Source organism: Cavia porcellus, unplaced genomic scaffold, assembly GCF_034190915.1.
Source record: "Cavia porcellus strain 051 isolate PalLab524CR breed Dunkin Hartley unplaced genomic scaffold, mCavPor4.1 scaffold_17, whole genome shotgun sequence".
In the NCBI taxonomy this organism is placed as follows: Eukaryota; Metazoa; Chordata; class Mammalia; order Rodentia; family Caviidae; genus Cavia; species Cavia porcellus.
Window position 1 is genome coordinate 45209344 of NW_026947500.1, and position 21044 is coordinate 45230387.

General features: G+C 58.8%; 1 protein-coding gene across 3 annotated transcripts in view; it reads right to left on the minus strand.

The window, feature by feature from the left end:
* Window positions 1-20926, minus strand: part of Ell (elongation factor for RNA polymerase II) — a 29128-nt gene extending 8202 nt beyond the window's left edge. For all 3 annotated transcript variants that reach the window (XM_063227999.1, XM_003465192.5, XM_063228000.1), the window contains exons 1-4: window positions 20733-20926; window positions 3231-3278; window positions 729-850; window positions 485-648 (exon numbers count right to left, since the gene is read on the minus strand). In XM_063227999.1, coding sequence (XP_063084069.1) covers window positions 485-648; window positions 729-850; window positions 3231-3278; window positions 20733-20867 — 469 coding nt within the window. In that variant the 5' untranslated portion in view covers window positions 20868-20926. The remainder of the gene's footprint in view (window positions 1-484; window positions 649-728; window positions 851-3230; window positions 3279-20732) is intronic.
* Between the last annotated feature and the right edge of the window lie 118 nt (window positions 20927-21044).

The following is a 21044-nucleotide window of genomic DNA, read 5'->3' on the forward strand; positions in this document are numbered from 1 at the left end:
GTCATCCTCATGCGTAGACTCTCCTCTTCACCCTGGGCTGTTGCCTCATCTGCTGCCCCCTCACTGAAGGGCACAGAGACCAGAAAACACAGATGACTGGGCACCCTGGCTGTAGAGTGACCGCCAAAGCTGCCAAAGCTGAGTCCTGAGGGAAGGGGCCTCTGCAAGTGTATACGTGTGCCTGTGCCCATGTGTGTGCACTTGCCTGTGCATGTGCCCATGCATGTGTGCATTCCTGTGCATATACAAGTGCATGTGTGTGGGGGTCCCACCCACAGTGCTGCTGAGAGCTGCAAGTTTGGGGCGCTCCAGCTGGAAGCCACCCCACCCTGCCCTCACTGCTGAGCCCAGTGCCTCCTCCCCTAGGACGTCTTCCCCACCCTGTCAGCCTCCTTCCTGCTCCCAAGGTCCTTATCTCTGCGGTCTATGCGAATGCACCCTGGCTGTCCTCAGATCTGATCCCCACACTCCAGCCCCGGCTTACCCAGGTAGCGGCCTCCAGGCTTGATGACGATGGCACCACGGCTGCGTGTCTCCTCCTCCGCCTGGGCCATGCTCTCGCGGGCCTTCTGGTAGGAGTCGTCAGTGGCGCACACCGTGACCTTGTCCTGGATGCTGCCCAGGCAGTCCAGATGGACGTCACCACGGCTGCAGGACAAGGGCAGGATGGGCTCAGACCTCCAAGGGGCTGGGCAGGGCAGCGGGGCTAGGCAGGGACAGGGCCTCACCTGGACACATACTGTTGGATGCAGTCGAAGCTGCCCTGTGGGCTGTCACGGCCGATGTTGGAGAGATAGAAGGCGAAGGTGCGGAGCTCCTTGGGGCAGTCAGGCTGGGGGACACAGATGTGCTGCAGGCAAAGGACAGTGGGGGGGGTGTCACTGAGGCTGCTGCCCTGGTGCCACCACCACCCAGAAACATCGTCCCACCCCAACGAGTGGGGACTCCAGTGTCCCAGGCCAGGGCCTAGGTACTGGGAACACATGAGTGTCTTCTCATGGTCATGCGCCACCAGCAAGGCAGGCAGCGGCCCTGTGGGCTCACAAGCAGTGTGTGACACTACAGCCTTGACAGTGCCTGCTCAGGGTTCAGCCAGAGGCTAGAGGCATAGATAGCCATGGCAGCTCAGGTGGGCAGGTGGTGCAGCACGGAAGAGTGGCACACTTCCACCAGGGCCCTTCCCACCCCTCCAGCGGGTGGGCAACACAGGCAGCTCTGGCACACACACAGACATTGAGCCTTAGCCTCCTCAGCTCAGAGGCCCTGGCCTGTGGGCAGCTCCAGGGGTGGGGTACAACCCTGGCACTGCCACACGCCAACCCCGCCCGGAGGATATGCAGCACAGGGTCCCCCTGCTTGCCCTGGTTTTCAGTCTCTGTTCTGCTCGGAGTCTATGCAGGGGTGCCAGGCTGCAGCAAGAGGGATGGGGGCTGCATCTGTGCTGCTCCCCATTGGCTCAGTGGCCAGTGGCTGGGCGGAGGTCATAGCAGAAGCAGGGCACCACAAGATCACACTTTAGGTCTTCAATGTTAGCAGCCTGGCCCTGCAGCCCCAGGAGGTAATGCTGAGTGTGTAATGTGTGACAAAAGCACCAAGGTCAGGAGGCACAGGGCAGGGAGGAGACCCGCTTTCTTTCCCGAGCGGATGGCAGGGCCGTGGGACTGCACAAAGAGAGGCTGTGAACTTGCAGGGGGCATCTGACGTCACCCTCGCTGCAGGAGGGGATGGCTAGGGCCACAGCACGGGGCCATGGCTGCCAAGGCTCAGCAGACCAGCCCAGATTTGCAGCCATGGTGCTCTGAGCTGAAGCAGCAGGGAGCCAGGACCCCAAAGCCAAAATAGCATGGGGCCCCACACAGGGCTCACAGCAAGATGGGGACTTCCCCAGTGCAGGAGGCCAGGCAGGCAAGGAATTGATGGCCATACGATGGGCAGAGTGTGTATCCAGGGGACACAAGGAACTACAGAGGTCAGGGCCCCACAAAAAAGGGAAAAACAGATTCTCCCAAATAGACCCAATCCCCGAATGGGCACATGATGAACACGTGGGCTGACACGCCCACGAGGAGATGTCTGACCCTGGTGGCTGGCACAGAATGACAAGTGCTACTAGCCTGAGGGGCAAGGAGCCCCCGCCAATAGATTGTGGAGTCCTCAGAACACTGGGGCTGGGGATCCACTGACCCTGCTGCTCTCTCTGTTAGGATCTCCTCCAGAGCAATGCCACCCCTAACAGCTATATCCTGCAAGTGGTCCACCTGACCATCAGCGGAGAAATGGATAAGAAAACAAGGCATTACACACAGTGGAGTACTACTCTGCTGTAAAGAATGGTAAGCTAGGACATTCGTGGGTAGATGGAGGCACTGTGAGATTACAACACTAAGTGAAAGAAATCACATGCAAGGTTGGATAGCATAAGGCTCCCCTTCTATGAGAAACCCAAAATATAAAGAAAGAGTAAAATAAGAGACAGGTAGCAGGAAGCAGGGAGACCTTTTCCAAACGGTTAGGGGTCACGAGATGGAGAGCATGTAGGAAGAGGAGAGAAACAGAATGAACCCAGGAAAGGACAGCGCTTAAGCAATGGGAAGGCAGCAGGAGGGGACAGAGAGCATGATGGCCTTGACCCCTGTGCACTGCAGACACACAGGCAGGAGTGGGACAGCCTGGCACCAACCCACCAGCACCTGGCGCCCCCCACCCCTACACCAGGCCTCAGGCGAGGGAGGTGGAGCCCCAGCTCTGGCCCTGGGTTCTGCCAGCGTCACAGCCCTAACTCACAGTCAGGGAAGGAAACCGAGGCACGCCCGAGCGCGGCACTGCACAGGGTAGGTGGGGAGCTGTGGGCGGAGTGGGGTTGGGGCGGCACCTGGGTGCGCCTGCTGGGACTGCTCCCCGCCCCGACAAGTGCCGGGGCCTTGGTGAGTGCACGCTGGCTGGGGCCACCAGGGGGCGCCAAGCCTCATGCCAGGAGATGCGGACCCTGCTTCAGACCCCAGGGCGTGTCCTAGGCTGAAGTCTGCACAGGGTCTCTTCTCTCCTTCTGAGGCAGGGTCTCATGGGCTGCGCCTTGCAGCCCAGCTGCCTGCTGAGCACTGGGTGACAGCCTGGCTCTGCGTGGCCCTGGTTTTGGCCCCAGCCCACCCATGCAGAAGAAGACAGGATGAGCCCAGCCACCACAGTATGGATCCCACATCCCTGACAGGGCAGAGACAAAAGCAACTTACCCCTTGGCTTCCTTGAAATCGGATTGTCGGTCTCAGCGACACAGAATCCTATAAGAAAACAAAATGGGAAAACGTCAAGACTGAGCACACTTCCCAGGCAAACTTCCCAGTAACTCGAGGAGCAAGATAGGGACACTGACTCCAGGAGAAACAAGAAAATGTGCATGTGCCCTAACGTTTCAGGATGGGCCACTGGAGCAGGGTTTTGAAGCACCAATAAGAATTCCTCTGACAGACACAGAGCTGGGGCCAAAATCAGAGCCTCAAGCCAGGCAACCCTGATAAAGGACCTGGCAGAGGGCCAGGACAGCAGGCCAGGAGTCTGTGATATGTCTGTGAGGCTATCGCTAGGCTATTACACCCATGGCAGAGGAAGGAGGGCAGGAGGAAACCCGGTTACACTGGCGTCCTGAGGCCCCACACAGCCCCTCTGGTCCCCAGAAGCCCTCTCACATCAGGGGCCAGGCAGCCAAGCCCACAGGGTCCGAGAGTGTCTGGGCAGGCACATGGGGTCCAGGTGGGGGCGTAGCGTTTATGGAAACTGCCCAGCAGGACTCTGGGACACACAGAGCAGGTGGGCACATGGTCCCATCCTGGACTACCTTTATCCAAGTGCTGCAACAGACCACAGGGCCTCTGCACGGAGCTACACCCTCAGCCCTCAGCCCTGTTTTATTTTTGGTTCAGAGACAGGCTTGCTAAGGCACTAAGTTGCCCAGACTTGAACCTGAGATCCTCCTGCCTCAGCCTCCCGAGGGCCAAGGTCATAAGTGTGTGCCACTTCTTAGCCATTTTAACAGGTGAAACTGGTTGGTGACACCAGGTCCTCTTGGGGCCAAGGAGAGGATAAGACACAGCCTTGCTGCCTGCTGTCACTCCGAGGCTATAACTGACTCAGGGCCCAGAGCACATTCAGCCCTGGAAAGAACTCCTGCTACATGAGGCACTGGCATGGGGCTGGGGCTGCCAAAGTGGCACCATGACCACTGTCGCAACATCATTAGCAGGTGTGACTCCGATATTGGACAGAGCCAGGAAGCATGCAGGGGCTGCAGCAGCAGAGCAGGGCACCTCCCACACCCTTCCCGGCCTGGTGGCAGCACTGGGTCCTGTCTCCTCCCAAAAGCAGCCTCATCCTGCATTCACTCCCTAAGGACATCCCCAGGAGGAGGAGGAGAGGCAGATGTGCACCGCATCCCTGCAGGCCATGGTGGACACCCACACTCAGTGATGCCCTGTGGCTGGCCCCTGCCAGGGCACACGTGTATGAGGTGGCCCTTGGTCATCTTCGCCATCACTGGCCCAAGCAGGCACCCCGAGGACACACACCCACCTGTCACCGATGCCAGTGTGCAGCCCACTCGTGCTCAGCAAAATACCCACAATCAAGCCACTACAGCAAAGTTAGCAAAAGCAGGCTTTTGGGATGGGGATTTAGCTCAGTGGGACAAGCAACTGCCTTGAAGGCACATGGTTGTAAGTTCAATCCCTGGTACCAAAAAAAAAAGCAGGCTTTCAGGAGGAGAACTCGAAAAAATGACTTGTGTGTCATCAGACAGTGACCCCAGCACCTGGCATTTGTTGCGGATTGCTAGGAACAGGTCCCATCTTTGGATAAAGACTTCGCTGTTCTGAATAAACAGCAAGTGACACTTTGTACCACGCCTGCCACCTCCTGCCAACTCTGTCACTGAGGACCTCCTGGGGTGAAATCCCTCTTTCAGGTGGGCCCTGAATCGTGGGGGGCCCTCTGGGAGTCCCACTCTCATCCACAAGGGCTGCACTGGCCCACAGCCCAGGTAACCTGGGGGTCACGGACACGTCTGCTGCGGTAGCCCTGGACCAGACGCAGTGCCTGGCACACAGTGGGCTCTGTGGTGGGGGCAGGTGCACCGGGACTGAACCCAGGGCCACATCCCAGCCATTGTCATTTTTCAAGACAAGGTTTCAGCAATGCCCTGAGTTGCCAAGAGTGGGCTCACACTTGGATCCTCCTGCCTTGGCCTCTGGGATGCTGGGATCACAGGTGTGCGCCACCTGTATGATCAGCTTCAGCTCCTGCCTTCCAGCTTCCGACTAGATGGGGCGTCCCAGGCAGAGGTGCCCAGGAGAAGGAAACAACCTCGAGCACCCTCTGCCGCTGGCTCCTGGGAAGTTTCCCTTTCCTGCCAAGCACAAATGGAGCTGGAGGAGGGCGGCAGGCTGGGCCACCTCCAAGGCCCTGGGGGAGGGGACAGGAAAGTTGCCAGGGACCCTGAGCGCTGACCCAGCAGCCCTGTGGCCCGGCCCCCAGTGGCCAGTTAGGCGCCCCGGGAGGGCTGCTCTCGGCTCCTCTCCACACAAAGCGCCAGACAGGGCTGTGGAGCCCCACCGACACCCCTGGGCTTCCAGGAGGAGAGGACAAGGGTGCCCAGGCCAGGTTGCGACAATGTTTGGGCACTATTGCCTCACCAAGCAGCAGGACCTGTGAAGCATCATGGTCCCTGTCACTGTGGCAGCACTGGGGCGGCCCAGGCTAGGAGATGCAGGATGCTTCCCCAGGGATGTCTCTGGAGATGGGGACTTGGTACCCTGGGCACTCCCTGGGGGCAGGGAAAGAGGGTACTCCCAGTGGCCTGTCCTCACTGCCAGATGGTAACACTAGCTCATGCCCAGGCTAAGACAACCCCACACAGAGGCTAAGCCCTGCAGAGACCCCAAGGTCACTGGGGTGATGAGCACATGCAGGAACCCTAGGGTGGTCCACTGCTAGGACCAGAGTGGAGGGCAGTGATGTCCAGGGAAGGAGGGGAGAGGCTGGGTGCTGTCGCCTGCTGGCTATCGGGAAAGCAGAACCCCACCGATGGCCCAGAAATCCCTGGTGCTCTCCCCGAAGCCAAGAGGCTTCCGAGGTGAAGCAACAGGAAGTGGCTTGCGAAACCCCCTGGGGCCACAGGTTGGGAGAAGTGGGGCTGGCAGGATTCCTGCCAGCTGCATTCGGCCCAGGGGATCGGACAGGGACGCTGGTCGTGTCCACAGGGCCACCTTGGGGACAGGACTCAGGCATAGGTCCCAAGTCACCTCCACTCCCCCAGGACAGAGGGTGCCGAGGAAGCCACCGTCAGAGCTGAGCACAGGGGTCCACATGCAGAAGCCCCACCCCTGTCGGGTGGAGGAGGAGGAAGAGGAAAGGACAGGGTCTTGTCTACAGCCATACCACCCTGAACTCGCCCAATCTCGTCTGATCTCAGAAGCTAAGCAGGGTCGAGCCTGGTTAGTACTTGGATGGAAGGACGGGGTCTTACCCACCCAACCCAGAGGGTCGCAGAGGTGCATGGCCAATGTGATTGCCACTCTGGAGAGGCCAGGCCAGGGCCGTGCCAGTGAGGAAAAACCCTGGTCTGTCCTGAGCCTGTCTGCTGGGAGTGCCAGTGCAAAGAAGAGTGCCTGGCACTGTCACTGGAACACTTCAAAAAAAGCGGACAGCCGCCAGCTGGAGCTGGACTTTGGGGCCCTGCTGTGCCCTCCTGGCCAGGACAGCCCTGGGGTACAAAAGGCCTGGCCCCTCCCCATGTTGCCACACACACATTCACCAGGATGGGCCCAAGACGGCCACTTTGAGCCTGAGGAGCTTCCTCTCCAGGAAGCCGGGCAACAGTCACCTGGCTACTGCAGGGTGCCGCCTGCTTGTTGTACAGAGACAAGTGTCCCCAGACAGCCCCCCTGCCCACCCGTGTGACAGGTGCAGCCACATGGGCAAAGCAGCCAGCACTGCGGGTGTTTGCACTAACTGAGCTACACAGGACTCACAGGGAAAGTCTGAACTTTCGATGCTACCATCCCAGCAACTCAGGAGGCTGAGGCAGGAGAACTGCAAGTTCGAGCCTAGCAACTTAGCAAGATGCTAAAAACTGGAAAGCTAGCCTGTGGCCATGCCACCCTTAACATGCCCTGTTCCATCTAAATAAAAATATACAGAGGGCTGCGGCTATAGCCTGGTGACACAGTGCTCCCTACATTCATTAACCCTGCCTTCCATCCGGAGTGGCTGGAAACCATAAAACACAAGCAAAGAATGAAAGGAGGAAAAGAGGGAGAAAAAAAGAAAATTAGAGGCTGGTGATTTAGCTCAGCGGCATAAGCACCTGCCTTGTAAGCAGGTGGTCGTGAGTTCGATCCCCAGTACTGATAAAAAAAAAGAAAAAGAAAAGAAAATTAAACCCTCAACTGGGCATTACAGCACACATCTGTAACTCCAGCACTCAGGAGGCTGAGGCAGGGGGAATCATCACAACTTTGAGTCCAGCCTGGGATACACAGTGAGCAGCTCAAGGCCAGCCTGGGTTACAAAGTGAGATCCTGCCTTAGAGGAAAGAGGAAAGAGGAAGGAAGGAAGGAAGGAAGGAAGGAAGGAAGGAAAGAAAGAAAGAAAAAAAGAAAGAAAGAGCAATCTGATTGGGAAAAAAAGACCCTATAATCCCAGGGCTAGCCAGCCTCCACCTCTGTGTCCACACTGTGGCTGTTGGGGTTCTTCCTACTGTGTACCCCTACACTGACTATTATGACCCCGCCTTTCACAAGTGCCCAGTCTCAGATAAGGACACAGAGGCTGGTGACCCTGGCACCCACTGCCAAGTTTCTCAGCAGCAACCCTGGCTTCACCCCTTTTCCTGGCCCTGCGGGACGCTGGGGAGTGAGTGCAGAGGAGGAACAGCCCACCGGCCCACACACAACCGCCTGGACCTAGACAGGACAGCCCAGTGCTCAGGGTCTGGGGTCATGGTTTTGTTGGGGTTTTTTTACACAGTAAAACCCCTGTGGGGTGCTATTCCCACAGAGTGACATCATCAGCCCTTTCTGCTTTTCTGAATCTTAGAATGAGTCTCACTAAGCTGCCCAGACTAGCTTTGAACTTGCAGATCGTCCTGCCTCTGCCTCCTAAGCAGCAGAGATACAGGCATGAGACACCACAACCAGCTTAATTCTCTTGAAGAAACAGAACCTGACATGGCCAATGACTGCACCACTCCAGGGAGGCCCTTGGAGTGTCCGGTCCTGTAGGGGATAGTGGGGCTGTCGTGGAGGAGTGGAACTGTGCGGGCTCCACCACACTGCTATCACCCCGAGACCGTGGGACGCCCTGCCAGGCACAGCCTGTGTTTCCAGGAGTGGCTGCCCTGCCCAATGCCTGGCTCTGCCACCTGGCTGCCCCCAGGGAAGATGACCGTCTGCTGACACATACAGCACCCCAAGTGTCACCACCTGGGCTCCAAGACCCACAGAAGGCCCAGGGTGATGGCTGGCAGCCACTCTGAAGGGGGCCGAGAGGCTGGCAAAAAGTCCTGCGGTTGGGATGCCGGGAAGAGGTAGGGCAGGTGCTTGTGACAGCGAGGCCATTTTCTGGCATAGGGAGTGGGGCCTGGTGCCCAGTCACAGCCTGTCAGGGCTGCACTTGCCCCAGTGGAGACACCATGTCACTACTCCCACGTCCCAGGCCATGACTTGGTCACCTGCCCAGTGGAAGTTCCGCAGAGCCAGGATTCTGCACTCCGGTCAGCTGCGTTGGCAGCTTGTTCTGCCACCTTTGGATTTCTCCTAGGGCACAAAGTAAGTACCAGGCACTTCCCAGGCACCACATGTCACAGGCACATGGACACCACCCCAACGAACAATGGCCTCTATGCCTGAATGATGGCATTTATGTCCGGTGGGCTCTGATGACCCCATCCCCATGCCCTGCACCCCAGTCCCCTTCAGGGGGATCTGTCCTGAGCACCTGGCCTTGCCCACAGGAAGGCTACACAGCAGTCCCCATGGCCAGGCTGGGACACAGAGCAGACAGGGTAAAGCACCTGCACTGCAGCTCCATCCACAGGTGCCCACGCAGGGCGGCCCTTTACAGTCCCTGGGCGGGAGAGGGGACAGTGACATAGGGCAGCAGAGAGAAGCACACACCAGCACACACAGAGCCCGGTGAGGGAGGCCGGGCCAGAGAGAGAGCAGCCCCAGGGCCCCAGATGAGGTGCACCATAGCCACACAGCCCCAAGGGGAACATGCAATGCTGAAGGACTGCTGCCACCTGGCCGCCCAACAGGAAGACAATCGTGTGCTGGCACATATAGCACCCAAAGTGTCACCACCTGGGCCCTGTGCCCCACACCCACAGAAGGCGGGGGGGGGGGGCTGGCAGCCACCCTGGAGGTGTCTTACCAGAACCAGAGCCAAGGCCTGGTGTGGACCAGCCTAGGGTGACAAACGCACCGAAGTGCTGACTGTGGAGTGGCTGTGGTACAAGGGCCTGGGGGAACCTATGGGGTGCTCCTGTGAAATTTAAGCTACACTGAAATAATTCTTCAAAGGAAGAAAATGCCACCTGCTGCCCGCCGGCTCACTCACCATGGTTCTTCCCTCCAGACTGGAGGGGCATCGGGGAAGAGATGCCCTCCCTCCAGCCCTGGCACCTGCCTGCACGTTCCGAGCTGGGGAGCCCTACAAATGCTGGTAGCTCCTCCTCAGGAGGCTGAGGCAGGAGGATCGATGCAAGTTCAAGGCCAGCCTGGGCCACATAGCAACACTTTGTCTCAGAAAACCAAAACCAAAACAAAATGTCAAGGAAAAACCACAAAAAGCAATCATGTACCTGGGGCAAGCAGTACCTAAGAGAAGCCAACACCTGCTAGCTCACCCCACTCTCAATGGTGACGAAGGGAGGCCCAGGACGAAGGGAGGCAAGTCGCTGGTCCCGGGGAGGTGGCCCCTTGATCTGTGCCCCACAAGGGCAGCTACACAACCCCTCCATCCCAGGGCAGGGTCCCAGCTGCAGCTGCTTCCTGCCAAGTGGACCTGAGCCCTTCCAGGCCTTCTCCCAGCAGGGCTGGGGCTTCCCCAGCCACCTGGGCATGGGTCATAGGCCAGCCGTGCCAGCTTGGTACAGGAGACTCCATGGGGAAGAGCTGCGCTGGCACCAGCAGGGTGGGGGGGGTGGGACCATTTCTGGCTGCCATGCCATTCCCCACAGCTGAGCCACGAGTGGAAGCAAATGCTGGCCAGGACAGATCCTCTCCTGGCAGCCCTGCAGGGGATGCTGTTACTCAGAGTATGGAGCCTGTGAGACTGGTGACCCTGGGGCCATTGTGTTCACACAGAGCCACCCTCTAGGTTCCCAGCACCTGCCGGAGCAGCCCAGTTGGGAGGTAGAACTGATGGCTGATTTCAGCTATCAGAAGGGAGCCCAGCTTCTAGAAGAAGTGCCAGGGCTGGTGTGCACAGGGAGTGGGAGTGGCTGCAGCAGAGGCCCTGGCTCCACCCACATGTGTTGATGGGACAGGAAGGCAGAAGAGAACTCAGAGGAGGTAAGACCAAGTACTGGGCTGAGGTGCTGGAGGCCCACGCCCACCAGGAAGTGCTCTCTGGCACTCAGCTGATGAGATTGCAGGATGGCAAGGGCTGGGAGCCTCATGGGGGGCATGGGCCCCATGGGTGCTGGGCAGACAGAACCACTCAGTCTGAGAGCGAGGACAAGTTTGCAGAGCACAGGAGACTAAGCCAAGGCCACCAAGGGCCCCTGGGGACCCCCATTGCCCCATGGAGGGATAGTGTGGCAAAGGCTCACTCCTAGCTGTCGCCCTGTATAGAGACACTGGGCCTTGCACCCCTCCACCCAAGGAAAGCCTTCCCTGCCCAGGGCGGCATGCCTGTCACAGGTTCGCCACCACTCCCATGGGAACCACAGGCTTATCTCCTCCACAGAGGAGCTGCAGCCTGCCGATCCACAGGATCCACAGCAACACGAGTCATCTGCTAGGCAGAGGCGGATCCAGGACAGGGACCTCAGTGGGTGAGGAAGCCAAAAGGAGCCAGGCATGGGGGTACACATGTGATCCCAGCCCTCAGGAGGCTGATACAGGAGGATCACAAATCTGAGCCCAGCCTGGCAAACTTAGTGAGACCCTGTCTCAGAATGAAGAATAACAAAGGGCTGGGATGGAGCTCGGTATGAAGGCCCTGGGTTCAGTCTTCCGCACTGTGATCGCTGGATCTCGGAAACAAACCAAACGCCCATCAACCAAGGAATGGATAAAAGAGATGTGGTATACACTGGGCACAGTGGCACATGGCTGTCATCCTAGGAGGCTGAGGCAGAAGAATTGTGATTTTTAGACCACCCTGGGCTACAAAGTGAGTTCAAGGCCGGCTCAAACTGCACAGCAAAAGCCTACTACTACAGCAGGAGTACTACACAGCCATGAACGATAAACTGGAGACTTAGACTAGAGACCGTACTCATGAATGAAGTAAGACACACACGTAAGCATCAAACAAAAGACCATATAAACACTGTATATGTCTCCCTGGTAGGAGAAACTGAAAGAGTAAACAGGATCCAAAACGTACGGCAGGTAGTAATGGAGAGAAACTGTTCAAAAGGAAACAGGAGCTCAGAAGCAGGGGAGAGGAAGGGATGAAAAGGGAAATCACATATCCCACAGGCACACTGCTCCCCTCAGCTCACAGACAGAGAGCTGAACGGGTGTCTGGGGAATCTGACACCCGTGTCTTGCACTCTGAGCAACTCCTCCACAGACCACAGTGCTCCATGTATCAGCTGTTCCTATTCTCCTGCTATTTTAGAAAGCATTGCTTTATGTTTTCTTCCATAAAAAAAAAAAATCAGACTAACAAAGGATCCCAGGGCCAGTGCGGTCCCATGCCCATGAGGCATGGCATTGTCCACACATGTCTGGCTTCCCTGTCCTGCCTGGAGTGCCACCCTGGTACAGCGGGCTCCTCGCCATGACTGGGTGTGAATGAGCCAGATACACTGAGTCTGGGGACCCACACCTGTCATCCCAGTGTTCTGGGGTTGAAGCAGGAGGAGCGCAAATTCAAGCCGGACTCTAGCAGTTCAGGGACTTACCAAGACTCTGTTTCAAAATCCATGAGGGGGCGCAAGAGGTGAAGCACTGCATAAAGATTTTAAGTTTAAACCCTGCCAGCGAGGAGCAGGGGGCCAGGGTCAGCCTGCAGGACTCCTTTGGCAGGGGCAGGGAAAAGGAGGCATGCACCATGCCCCTAGCTGCTTTGGGACACAGCTCCCTGAACCCCAAGCACAAGTGTGCAGGAAGGGGTGAGGAGTGGGGAACGGGTATAGGGATGAGCTCAGGCCTGAGCACCCCATTTCAGGATGGCGCCACAAAGCAGGAGTACAAGGAAAGTCCATCTGCTCAGCACCAAAGTTGCAAAGTCAACATGAGCCGGGTAGGATGGCAGTCACCCTGCACCGCCCCTGGGCCCTGCACAGACACCAGACACTCCTCCAGCCCCTGCATGGCTGGCCACAGGATGGCAGCAGGTGGCACCAGGTCTGCAGAGCATTCAGCACTGCTCTGAAGCACTGCCCAGCCTGTGCCCTGCTGCCGATGCTGCAGAGACCCATCCGCCACACCCACACTAACCATGGGCCACACTCGGGCCACACCATCGCCCCAAGGTAGCCAGACCTCCCTCTGTGATTTCCTGCACAAAAGTCGGGCAGCTGGAAGGGACAACAAAGGCCAAAGGAGGAGCAGGTGTGCAAGCTGCGCGCCACCCAGGGGCTGCCCCCGCCATGCCACATTCATCAGCCAAGGCCTTGCCCTGCACCCTGGGAACCCACTGCACTTCTGGGCTCACACACAGTAGAGCCCTTCTCCAAGATCCCAAGGGGGTAACACATGGGTGGAGGGATCTCCTGAGTCCAAGCCAGGCCAGGCACCACTCTGGAGCCCTTCTGCTCATAGTTTATATACAGATATGCCCCAAGGCCTCAAGCTCATTGGCAGGGCTTATGGGAGTGGCTAGATCTGGGGCTGTGACATTCACTAGGGGCTGTGCCCGGACACATTAACAGCCAACTGTGCCACTGGGAGGTGGAGCCCAGTGGAGGAGGCGGTCACTGGGGTGTGGCCCAGAACGTGCCGGTCCTCCTCCTCCCTTGCTATCTCTGCTTCCCTTCTGACAGGCCACTTGTCTTAGAGCCAGCCACTCACTACTGAGAGAAAGCTCCTCAAACTGAGCGGATAAACCATTTCCTCCTTCCAGGGATGAGAAAGTAAGACACCTGCAGATGCAGCCACACTTCTAGGTTTGTGGGCTTGGCACATGCGGTCCGGGTGATGGGCAGGGAACAAGTGGCCACATCTCAGCACCAGCGTGAGGTCTGGCTGTCCAGCTTGCCTGCTTGCCAGAGGTTACCCGGAACTGAGCACACTTCCCTGGAACAAGCAGGCAGGGTGACGGGAACACCTGGAAAAGGCTCTGCTGGCCTGGACCTCTGGGCCCTCAGCAAGCAGCCCCAAGACCCCTACTGCCTGGCCTGCAGGGCCTGACAGTCACACTCCCTGAGGAGGGCTGACCACAGAGGGAGACAAACACTGGGTTCCACTGCTCCCTAGAGACCCCAGGAAGCCACTGGGCACCAACAGGGTGTCATCGACAGCCACACCTGTCCCAAACCCCTGTGTGCAGCTCCTAAGGAGGGAACACTGCTACCTGCTATCGGGCTGCACCTGGCCTCCTGGGCCCTGCATCCTGGGGAGTCGGCATGGAAGGACAGGTCTGCCACCTTGAGTTCTTGCCAGTCGCAAGTGCACAGCTGGGAAATGCTCATGTGACCAAGCGAGCCTGCTCTCTCTAAACTGCCTTGGAGGATGCCAAGCCACCAACTTAGTGAGCCAGGGACAGGGGCCCTGTGAATCCGACCAGGTCCAGCCGCCAGCCTCTACCCAGGCTGCTTCACACTGCAGCCACCACTGACCCGAGAGGCCTGTCACTGGTCACCAGGGACTGGTCACCACTCATTCCATCCGGCCTGTGTGTGACTGTGCATTGCTTCCAATTCCAAAGGTCACAGAGAGATCACATAAAAACATCTGGTCTCACTGGGAGGTACACCAGCCTGGTCACCATCCCTGAGAAGCTCATGAGACGCACGGACCTTCGGGCAAGAGGCAGCAGGTCCCGCAGGGACACCCTTGGCTGAGGCCTGCTTCTGTCTCTGCTGCCCACCAGCCTCAGGAACATGTCACCTGCCAGGTGTCCCCTGCAAGTGAGAGCGATGGCACAAAGCGACCTCTGAGGTCTCTGGCCCTGGACCCCATGGCTGCACAGGGCCTCAGGATAGTGGTGCCATAGCAGGCCACAACTTCCTGTCACCTGAGCCAGACGTGTTAGGCCAGCATCCGGCCGCCTTCCCCATGAGAGGACATGTCCTTGGGTGCAGCCGCGTCTGGGTAACACTCTGCTCACAAAGACACATGCAGCCCTCACAGCACACAATGAGCCTGCTGTGGCCCCCGTGTGGTTGGCATCAGTCCCCAGATCTGCCTGGCTCACAGGGTGACAAGCAGGCGGGCAGCTGTGGTTCGGGTGGGCCAAGTGGACAGACAACAGGGCTGCCCCGAGATGCAGACTAGGACACTGTAGCCCTGGTGGCAGAGGCAGACTGCCCACTGCCCAGCGGCCCTGTGCCCTACACAGGGAACAACTAGTCCCCAGTTGTAAGCTGAGTGGGCCTCAAGGGACACTGTTCACTAGAAAGAGGAAAAGGAAAAAGGGACCTCCAGGAACAGAGAACCGTCCGTTGGGGTCCCCAGGCACAGGGTAGAGGTCCTGCACGATCAGGACCCTGGCACACACAGCTGCAGTGCTGGATGGCCGGGGCACCCAGAGCCCCATCCTTCCTGATACCCAGCAAAGGCTGGAGGTCCAAGGGCAGGGTGCCAAGGGCGCACAGCAGCCCTGCACTGTCCACCTTGCCGAGCTCTCAGATTTCACTGTCTCTTCTGCAGCGCTTGGGATGAAGCCAGGGCTTCACACGAACAGGCTAATGCTCAAGGCTGAGCCTCACCCTGGGGCTCACAAGTCACCTGTGGTGCCAGTCATGCATGGCAAGACTCACATATATGTTTCTGTCTGCATGTTGGCCCCAGCCTTGGCCCCTGTGCCCCTGGCATTCCACCTGCCAGGCTGTGGGAAGAGAGGCCCAGCCCTTGTGCCCTGTGTCTGGGGACCACCAAGGCTCACTCTGACTCAACGCCCCAAGACCACTGAGTCCCAACAGAAGCCAGGTCCCACTTCCGGGCTTCCATGGCAGGTGGCTGTCACTTAGCCACTGGCTGTCACACAGTGCAGCACTGCCCCAGGCCCACCACGCCCCATCCCTCACCTGGGTACAGGCAACCCTTCTGAAGCCACTGAGTGCCACAGCGCCAGAGTCTGCCACGGTGACCACACACTCCTGTGTCACTGATCCCCATCCAACCAGGCGCCAGGCTCTGTGGGCCCTGTACTTGCACCCCACCATGCAGAGGGGACTCTGAGACACTGTGGGGCCATGTCACACCCACTGAAGACAGAACTGCTGGCAGGTGTGAGCCCAGCCTCTGTGCCCGGAGACAGAGCCACACTGCAGACCACGAATGGAGACCGGGCTATGGCAGCCAAGCACAATCCGGAGTGATGCTGACCCGTGTGCTGCTTATAAGTGTAGCCTCTCCATCTAGCTTGGGCCTCAGAGCACCTCGGTCCACAAAGTGCCACTGGGCTGGCCACCCATGGGGACACTTGGCACCTGACTACCCAACCAAAGGAACAGCTCAAGGACAGAGGCTCTGGTCCTCAGAGCGGTTCCGTCTGCTGAAATCCTATGCAGCACATATAGGATGCCAGCTCAGGGACAAAGGCAGCACTCTGGAATGACCCTTCAAGGCTGGTGTCACTGCAGCCGCACACACTCCACTGACACCTCCACCCTGGACCCAGAGCTCAGCAGAAGTACCTCCTGGAGACAGCGGATAAAAAGGAAGCTGCAAACCCAGCACTCGGGAGGCTGAGGCGGGAGGGTGGTATGGGAAGTTGGCCTGGGCAGCCTGGCAACATCCTGCTTGTGATTAAAAAAAAGGGGTTGGGGGGCTGGGGGTTTAGCTCAGCGGCATAAGCGCCTGCCTTGAAAGCAGGCAGTCGTGAGTTCGATCCCTGGTACCGATAAAAAGGAAAAAGACAAAAAAAAAAAAAAAAAGGGGTTGGGGACACAGTGGAATGTAAAGACTCTGGGTTCCAGCTCCAGTATTTAAAAAAACAAACAGTTAATGAGGAAAGCAAGAAACAGGGCTTAGCCGGGCATGGCAGTGCTCGCCTGTCATCCCAGCACTCGGGAGGCGGAGGTAGCAGAATCACTGTGAGTTCAAGGCCAGCCTGGGCTACATAGTGAGTTCAAGGTCAGCCTGCACTGTAGAGGGAGACACTGCTCTAAAAAACAGAAAAAGGAAAAGCAAAAAAGAAACAGAGCTTATCTAGCACAGGAAAGAGAAAGGAGACCGAATCACATGAGCACGTCATCATGCAGGAGGACAGCCACGGAGAAGGGAACTGCCTCTGCCTCTGCCCAGAGGCAGGAGCGGAGAGGCGTCTGCTCAGCAGGCTCGCAGCACTGCTGTCCTGCTTACGCCGCAGAGGCAGGAGAGTGCCTTGCTCATACATGGCTTCTTTTACACAGCTCTGGTACCCCTGTGAACATCCCTGGACTCCAGGGCTGTGGGAAGGCACAGAGGTGTCCCTGGGACCCAGGAGGCTATCAGTAGCAGCAGCGGCTCTGTACAGGCCATGTCCCATGGACCCAGATCCCTGCCCTCACTGCCCCCACGAGGTGTCCCCAGACAGCCCATCTTGATGCAAGCTTCAACAACTAACATGACGCCCACCTGCACACCTGTGGATCAGAGGTACCAGGTATGGTTCCAAGTGTCCCTCTGCTGCCAACTGGAAACGAGATTCCATGAGTCCAAGCCATGAGACTCCCCGGCCAAGGAGATCCAGGGAAAAATTTGCCACTGTAGGTAGCAAAGATAGAAATGGCGGGAGCAGCCCCCAAGCCCACGGCAGGGAGGCCCTGGCAGGCACAATGCTCAACCGCATGTCTAGCTGCACTCAGACTTGTTTGTCAAGCGGCTGGTCCTCCTTGCAGGCCTGCCAGTGGTGGCAGTGTCACAATCCTGGTGTGACGTCCGAACTGCTCACAGGGTGATGAACTCTGGCCTGCCGTGAGTCAACAGAGGGCCAGCTCTCCCGCGCCTCTGTTTACACACACGTACAGTGGCCCGGCAGGTCCAGGGGCACAGTCAAGGGTCAATGGTGCCCAGGCTCACGCTGGCCCTGCCCACCTCCTGGAGAGCCCCAGCTCTAACCTGGCCTACCCTGCATCTCCAGCCCTCTGGAAGGCCCCCACGCCCTCTAAGATGGGCAAGCCGAAGCCAGGCACAGACTGCCACACCCTGGCTGGGCCTGGCTGTCACTGCCCCAGCAGAGGTCCCCTGGCAACACTCGCACCTGCCTGCTCAACTGCCACCCCTGGCTCTCTCAGGAGCAGGGCACAGCAGATGCTGCTGGTGACTGGAAGAAGCTGTGCTGTCACAGTGTTTGGAGCCAGTAGCATCACGCTGCTTCTCAGGCCTGCAGTGCACCTTAGAGCTGTGCCTGCCATGCAGCACCTCTGCCACCGGGGAACACAGGATAGGATACAGTTCAGGACCACAAGGGTGGTGACGCTGTCACAGAGCCTCGTCTGCCCCCTGGTAAAGTGAGACTGGGAGCCAGCCTCCCATACACGTACTGCACTGTCTGGGGCCTTGCACCACAGAAGTGCTCGCAGGAGAGGCCCCAGCAGGCACCTGCCCAGGAAGAGCTGTGCCAGGCAGGACCTGGGCTAAGAGAGAGGCAGCTCTGCCACCACACAGTGTCGCCTGCCAAGTAGCAGGCAGCAACCTGGTTACAGCTCCGGGTGCCGCAGCAATCTCAGCCAGCAGGCACCTAGCACCTGGACAGCACCCTCAGTCCCCCTTCCCTTTACAGGGCCATTCCCTTGACCTGTGTCACCCAACCTGTGCATGGAGACCACAGGTATCATCTCCCAGCAACACCCATGGGACACCTGCCCTCCCACCTCACTCCCCCATTTCCTTTCTAGTATTGACCATCACAGATCACCCAAGCCATCCAAGCCCCAACAGGAAACAGCCCAGGCTGTGCAGTCAGGTGCTCTGGCTGGGTTACTTCCTCAGGTGGTCAGGGGACACTTCCCCAAACAGGTGAGTGACACGGTCCTGGGAAGATATGCTTGCCCTCCTTCCTCCCTCCACGCCCCAACCTGGCAGGGCACCACATGCACAGGCACCATGCACGCAGGACTCCACCCTAAACCGGCCCTGCCTGGACAGAAGCCACCACAGCTCCCAGGAGCCGCAGACAAAATGCCATAGCAGGGCGAGCTCCTTTCAACACCTGTCCTCACTGGAATTCACGAAAGCGCTTTTGCAATTAAAATGCTACAATAAGCCAAGCACAGCAGTGCATGCCTGTAAACCCGCACCTTGTGAGGCTGAGACAGGAGGATGGCAAGTTTTGGTCTCATCTGGGTAACATAGCAAGATGGTCCCAAATTGTTTCAAAAGGGCTGGGGATGTGGCACTGTGACAGAGGGCACCTGAGTTCAATACCTAGTACCAAAAGTAAACAAATAAGTACCCCATCCACAGTGCTGAGAAACAGAAAAGGAAAACTGCCTGCTGGCTGACAGAATTGGGAACACGAGGTTTTGTAAACAACCAATACACTTCCCGGTCACCCGAGGGCTTCAAGTAGCCTTGGCTCCGGGAACAACAGCTGGAGTTGCCCTCCCAGGGGGCCCGTCCTGGGTGGGTAAAGGATCACTGTTGTCCATGGCTGGGGTCTGGAATGGACATGCTCAACCAGTCTGCTGCCACATTCCGCCTTATTCGAGGAAGAGCCAGCTTAGCAGGGGGATGTAACCCACACTCGAAATTAAAAATAGCAGCGTGATGGCACAAGGTGGCCACGGGCAGGCTTTCCTGGCTGGCGGGGAGGGGGCGGTGAAGGATGGGGGGTCCTGGTCCCCTTGCAGGAGCCCAGCAAATGGCCAGGTACCAAGTTAACCTCACTGATGCCATAGGCGTGCTTACTTGCCCTGTTTCTGGGAAGCCGCCTTCCAGCAGGATAAGTCACCATGGCCCAGGGGAAACAACTCCAGCCTGGACTTCCACCAGGAAGAGAAGCTCAGCTTGGTCACCGCCACACAAACACACACACACACACACACACACACACACACACACACGCCCCCCCCCCCCAACATCACTGTCGCCTGCTCCTCCTCACCTGCAGGGGCGCCTTAGCCTCAGTGTGGGGAATCTCTGACAAGGTGAGAACTAGTTCTTCCAAAAAAGAAGAAATTCCCCGTTCTACCAAGGGGAGCGCTGAGCCAGTGGGAGGAAGAGGAAGCTGCGCAAGGCAAAGGGCAGACGCTGGAGGGGTGGGCTCCAGCTACTCCAGGGAACACAAATCAGGAGCAATTCCCGGCTGAGCTAATGGTGCTGAACAAGTCCAGGGCAGGAAGAAAGCTGCATTCCTTCCGAGTTACTCTGCTCACCCACCCGAGGCCCCCCCACGGCCAGCGCACGCTCGCACGCAGGCACGCAAAGGGCCTGCCTGAGCTGCCTTCCGATCACGGAGCCCCACTTTCCAGGAAAGGTGGCACAGTACTCCCCAACCACTTCCCCTCGGGTCCTGACCGCAGGCCATCAAGCAACTTCTGTCCCCCTCTCGGGCAGAGTCGGCCGGTTCCATGACACAACCAGAAATGGGAAGACGCGGGTCTTCTAGCTGCGGCGCCAGATGTGCCCGAAAGTCAGGCCCCAAGGGATCCACGCCAACCGCGCCCCTCTCCCCAGCCAGGTGAACAGAACGGAAAGGTCTCAGAGCTCCCGGGATGGGCCAAAGCGGCCCCGAGGGTGTGAGCTGGGCTCAGCCGTGGACGCCCAGACTGAGAAAGGTATCGCGGCCAGGGACGCCCCCAACACACGCGCCTTGGGGAAGCGTTACGGACTGCTCCCGTCAAACGCTGCCTCTCCTCAGAGATGACCGGGGGGGGGGGGGCAGCTGTCAGTTTCTGCCCAATCCACCCCTTCCAAGTGTCCACAGTGGACCCAAACCGAGGGGTCTCCAGGAAAGCCGCACACATCCGGCGCACACCCAGATTTCCGGGTCCTCAGGTACCCCAACAACAGTCCCCCACCCTGAGGGGTCCAGGACATTAGAGCAGCTTCCCAAAATACGGACGCTGCCATCCCACCTTCCCATCCGGGCGCCCCCACTGGCACCGACCCAGCGCGCCGCTGTCCCCGCCCAGCCCCGCCAGGTGCGCACGGACCCTACCCAGGTACCAGGCCAGACAGCACAGCCCGGAGCCCCTAGAAGAACCTCGGACCCCAGCGCCCGAGGGTCGGCGCCCGCCCCTGTCGCCCCGGTTCCATGAGGGCCGAGGTCGCCGCGCTCGGGACCCGCGCTCACGCCGCGCCCGCGAGCCCCGACCTCCCAGCGGCCCCTGGCCCCGCGCTCTCCGGCCAGGCGCGAGAGGCCGGCCCACGGCCCCCGCCATCCGCACCCGCCGCATAGGACTTCGCGCCGCTCACCTGGCTGGCGCGATAGCTCTCGAAGGCCTTCAGGGCGCTGTCTGTGAGCTTCACGTGGAATACAGACACCTTGCTGCCGTCGCTCACTCGCCCGCACGATAGCCCGTAGCTCCTAGCCTCCTTCAGTGCCGCCATCTTGCGACCATCGCTCCTCCGCCCCCCCTCCCTGCTCTAGCACCGGCGCGCCCGCCACGCCACGCCCCACCACTCGCCGACGCGCTGCATTATTCATGAGGTGCGGTTGGCCACGCCCCATGATCCCACCGAGCCAACAGTCACTGCCCTACGGCGCGCCGACGTGCTGCATTATTC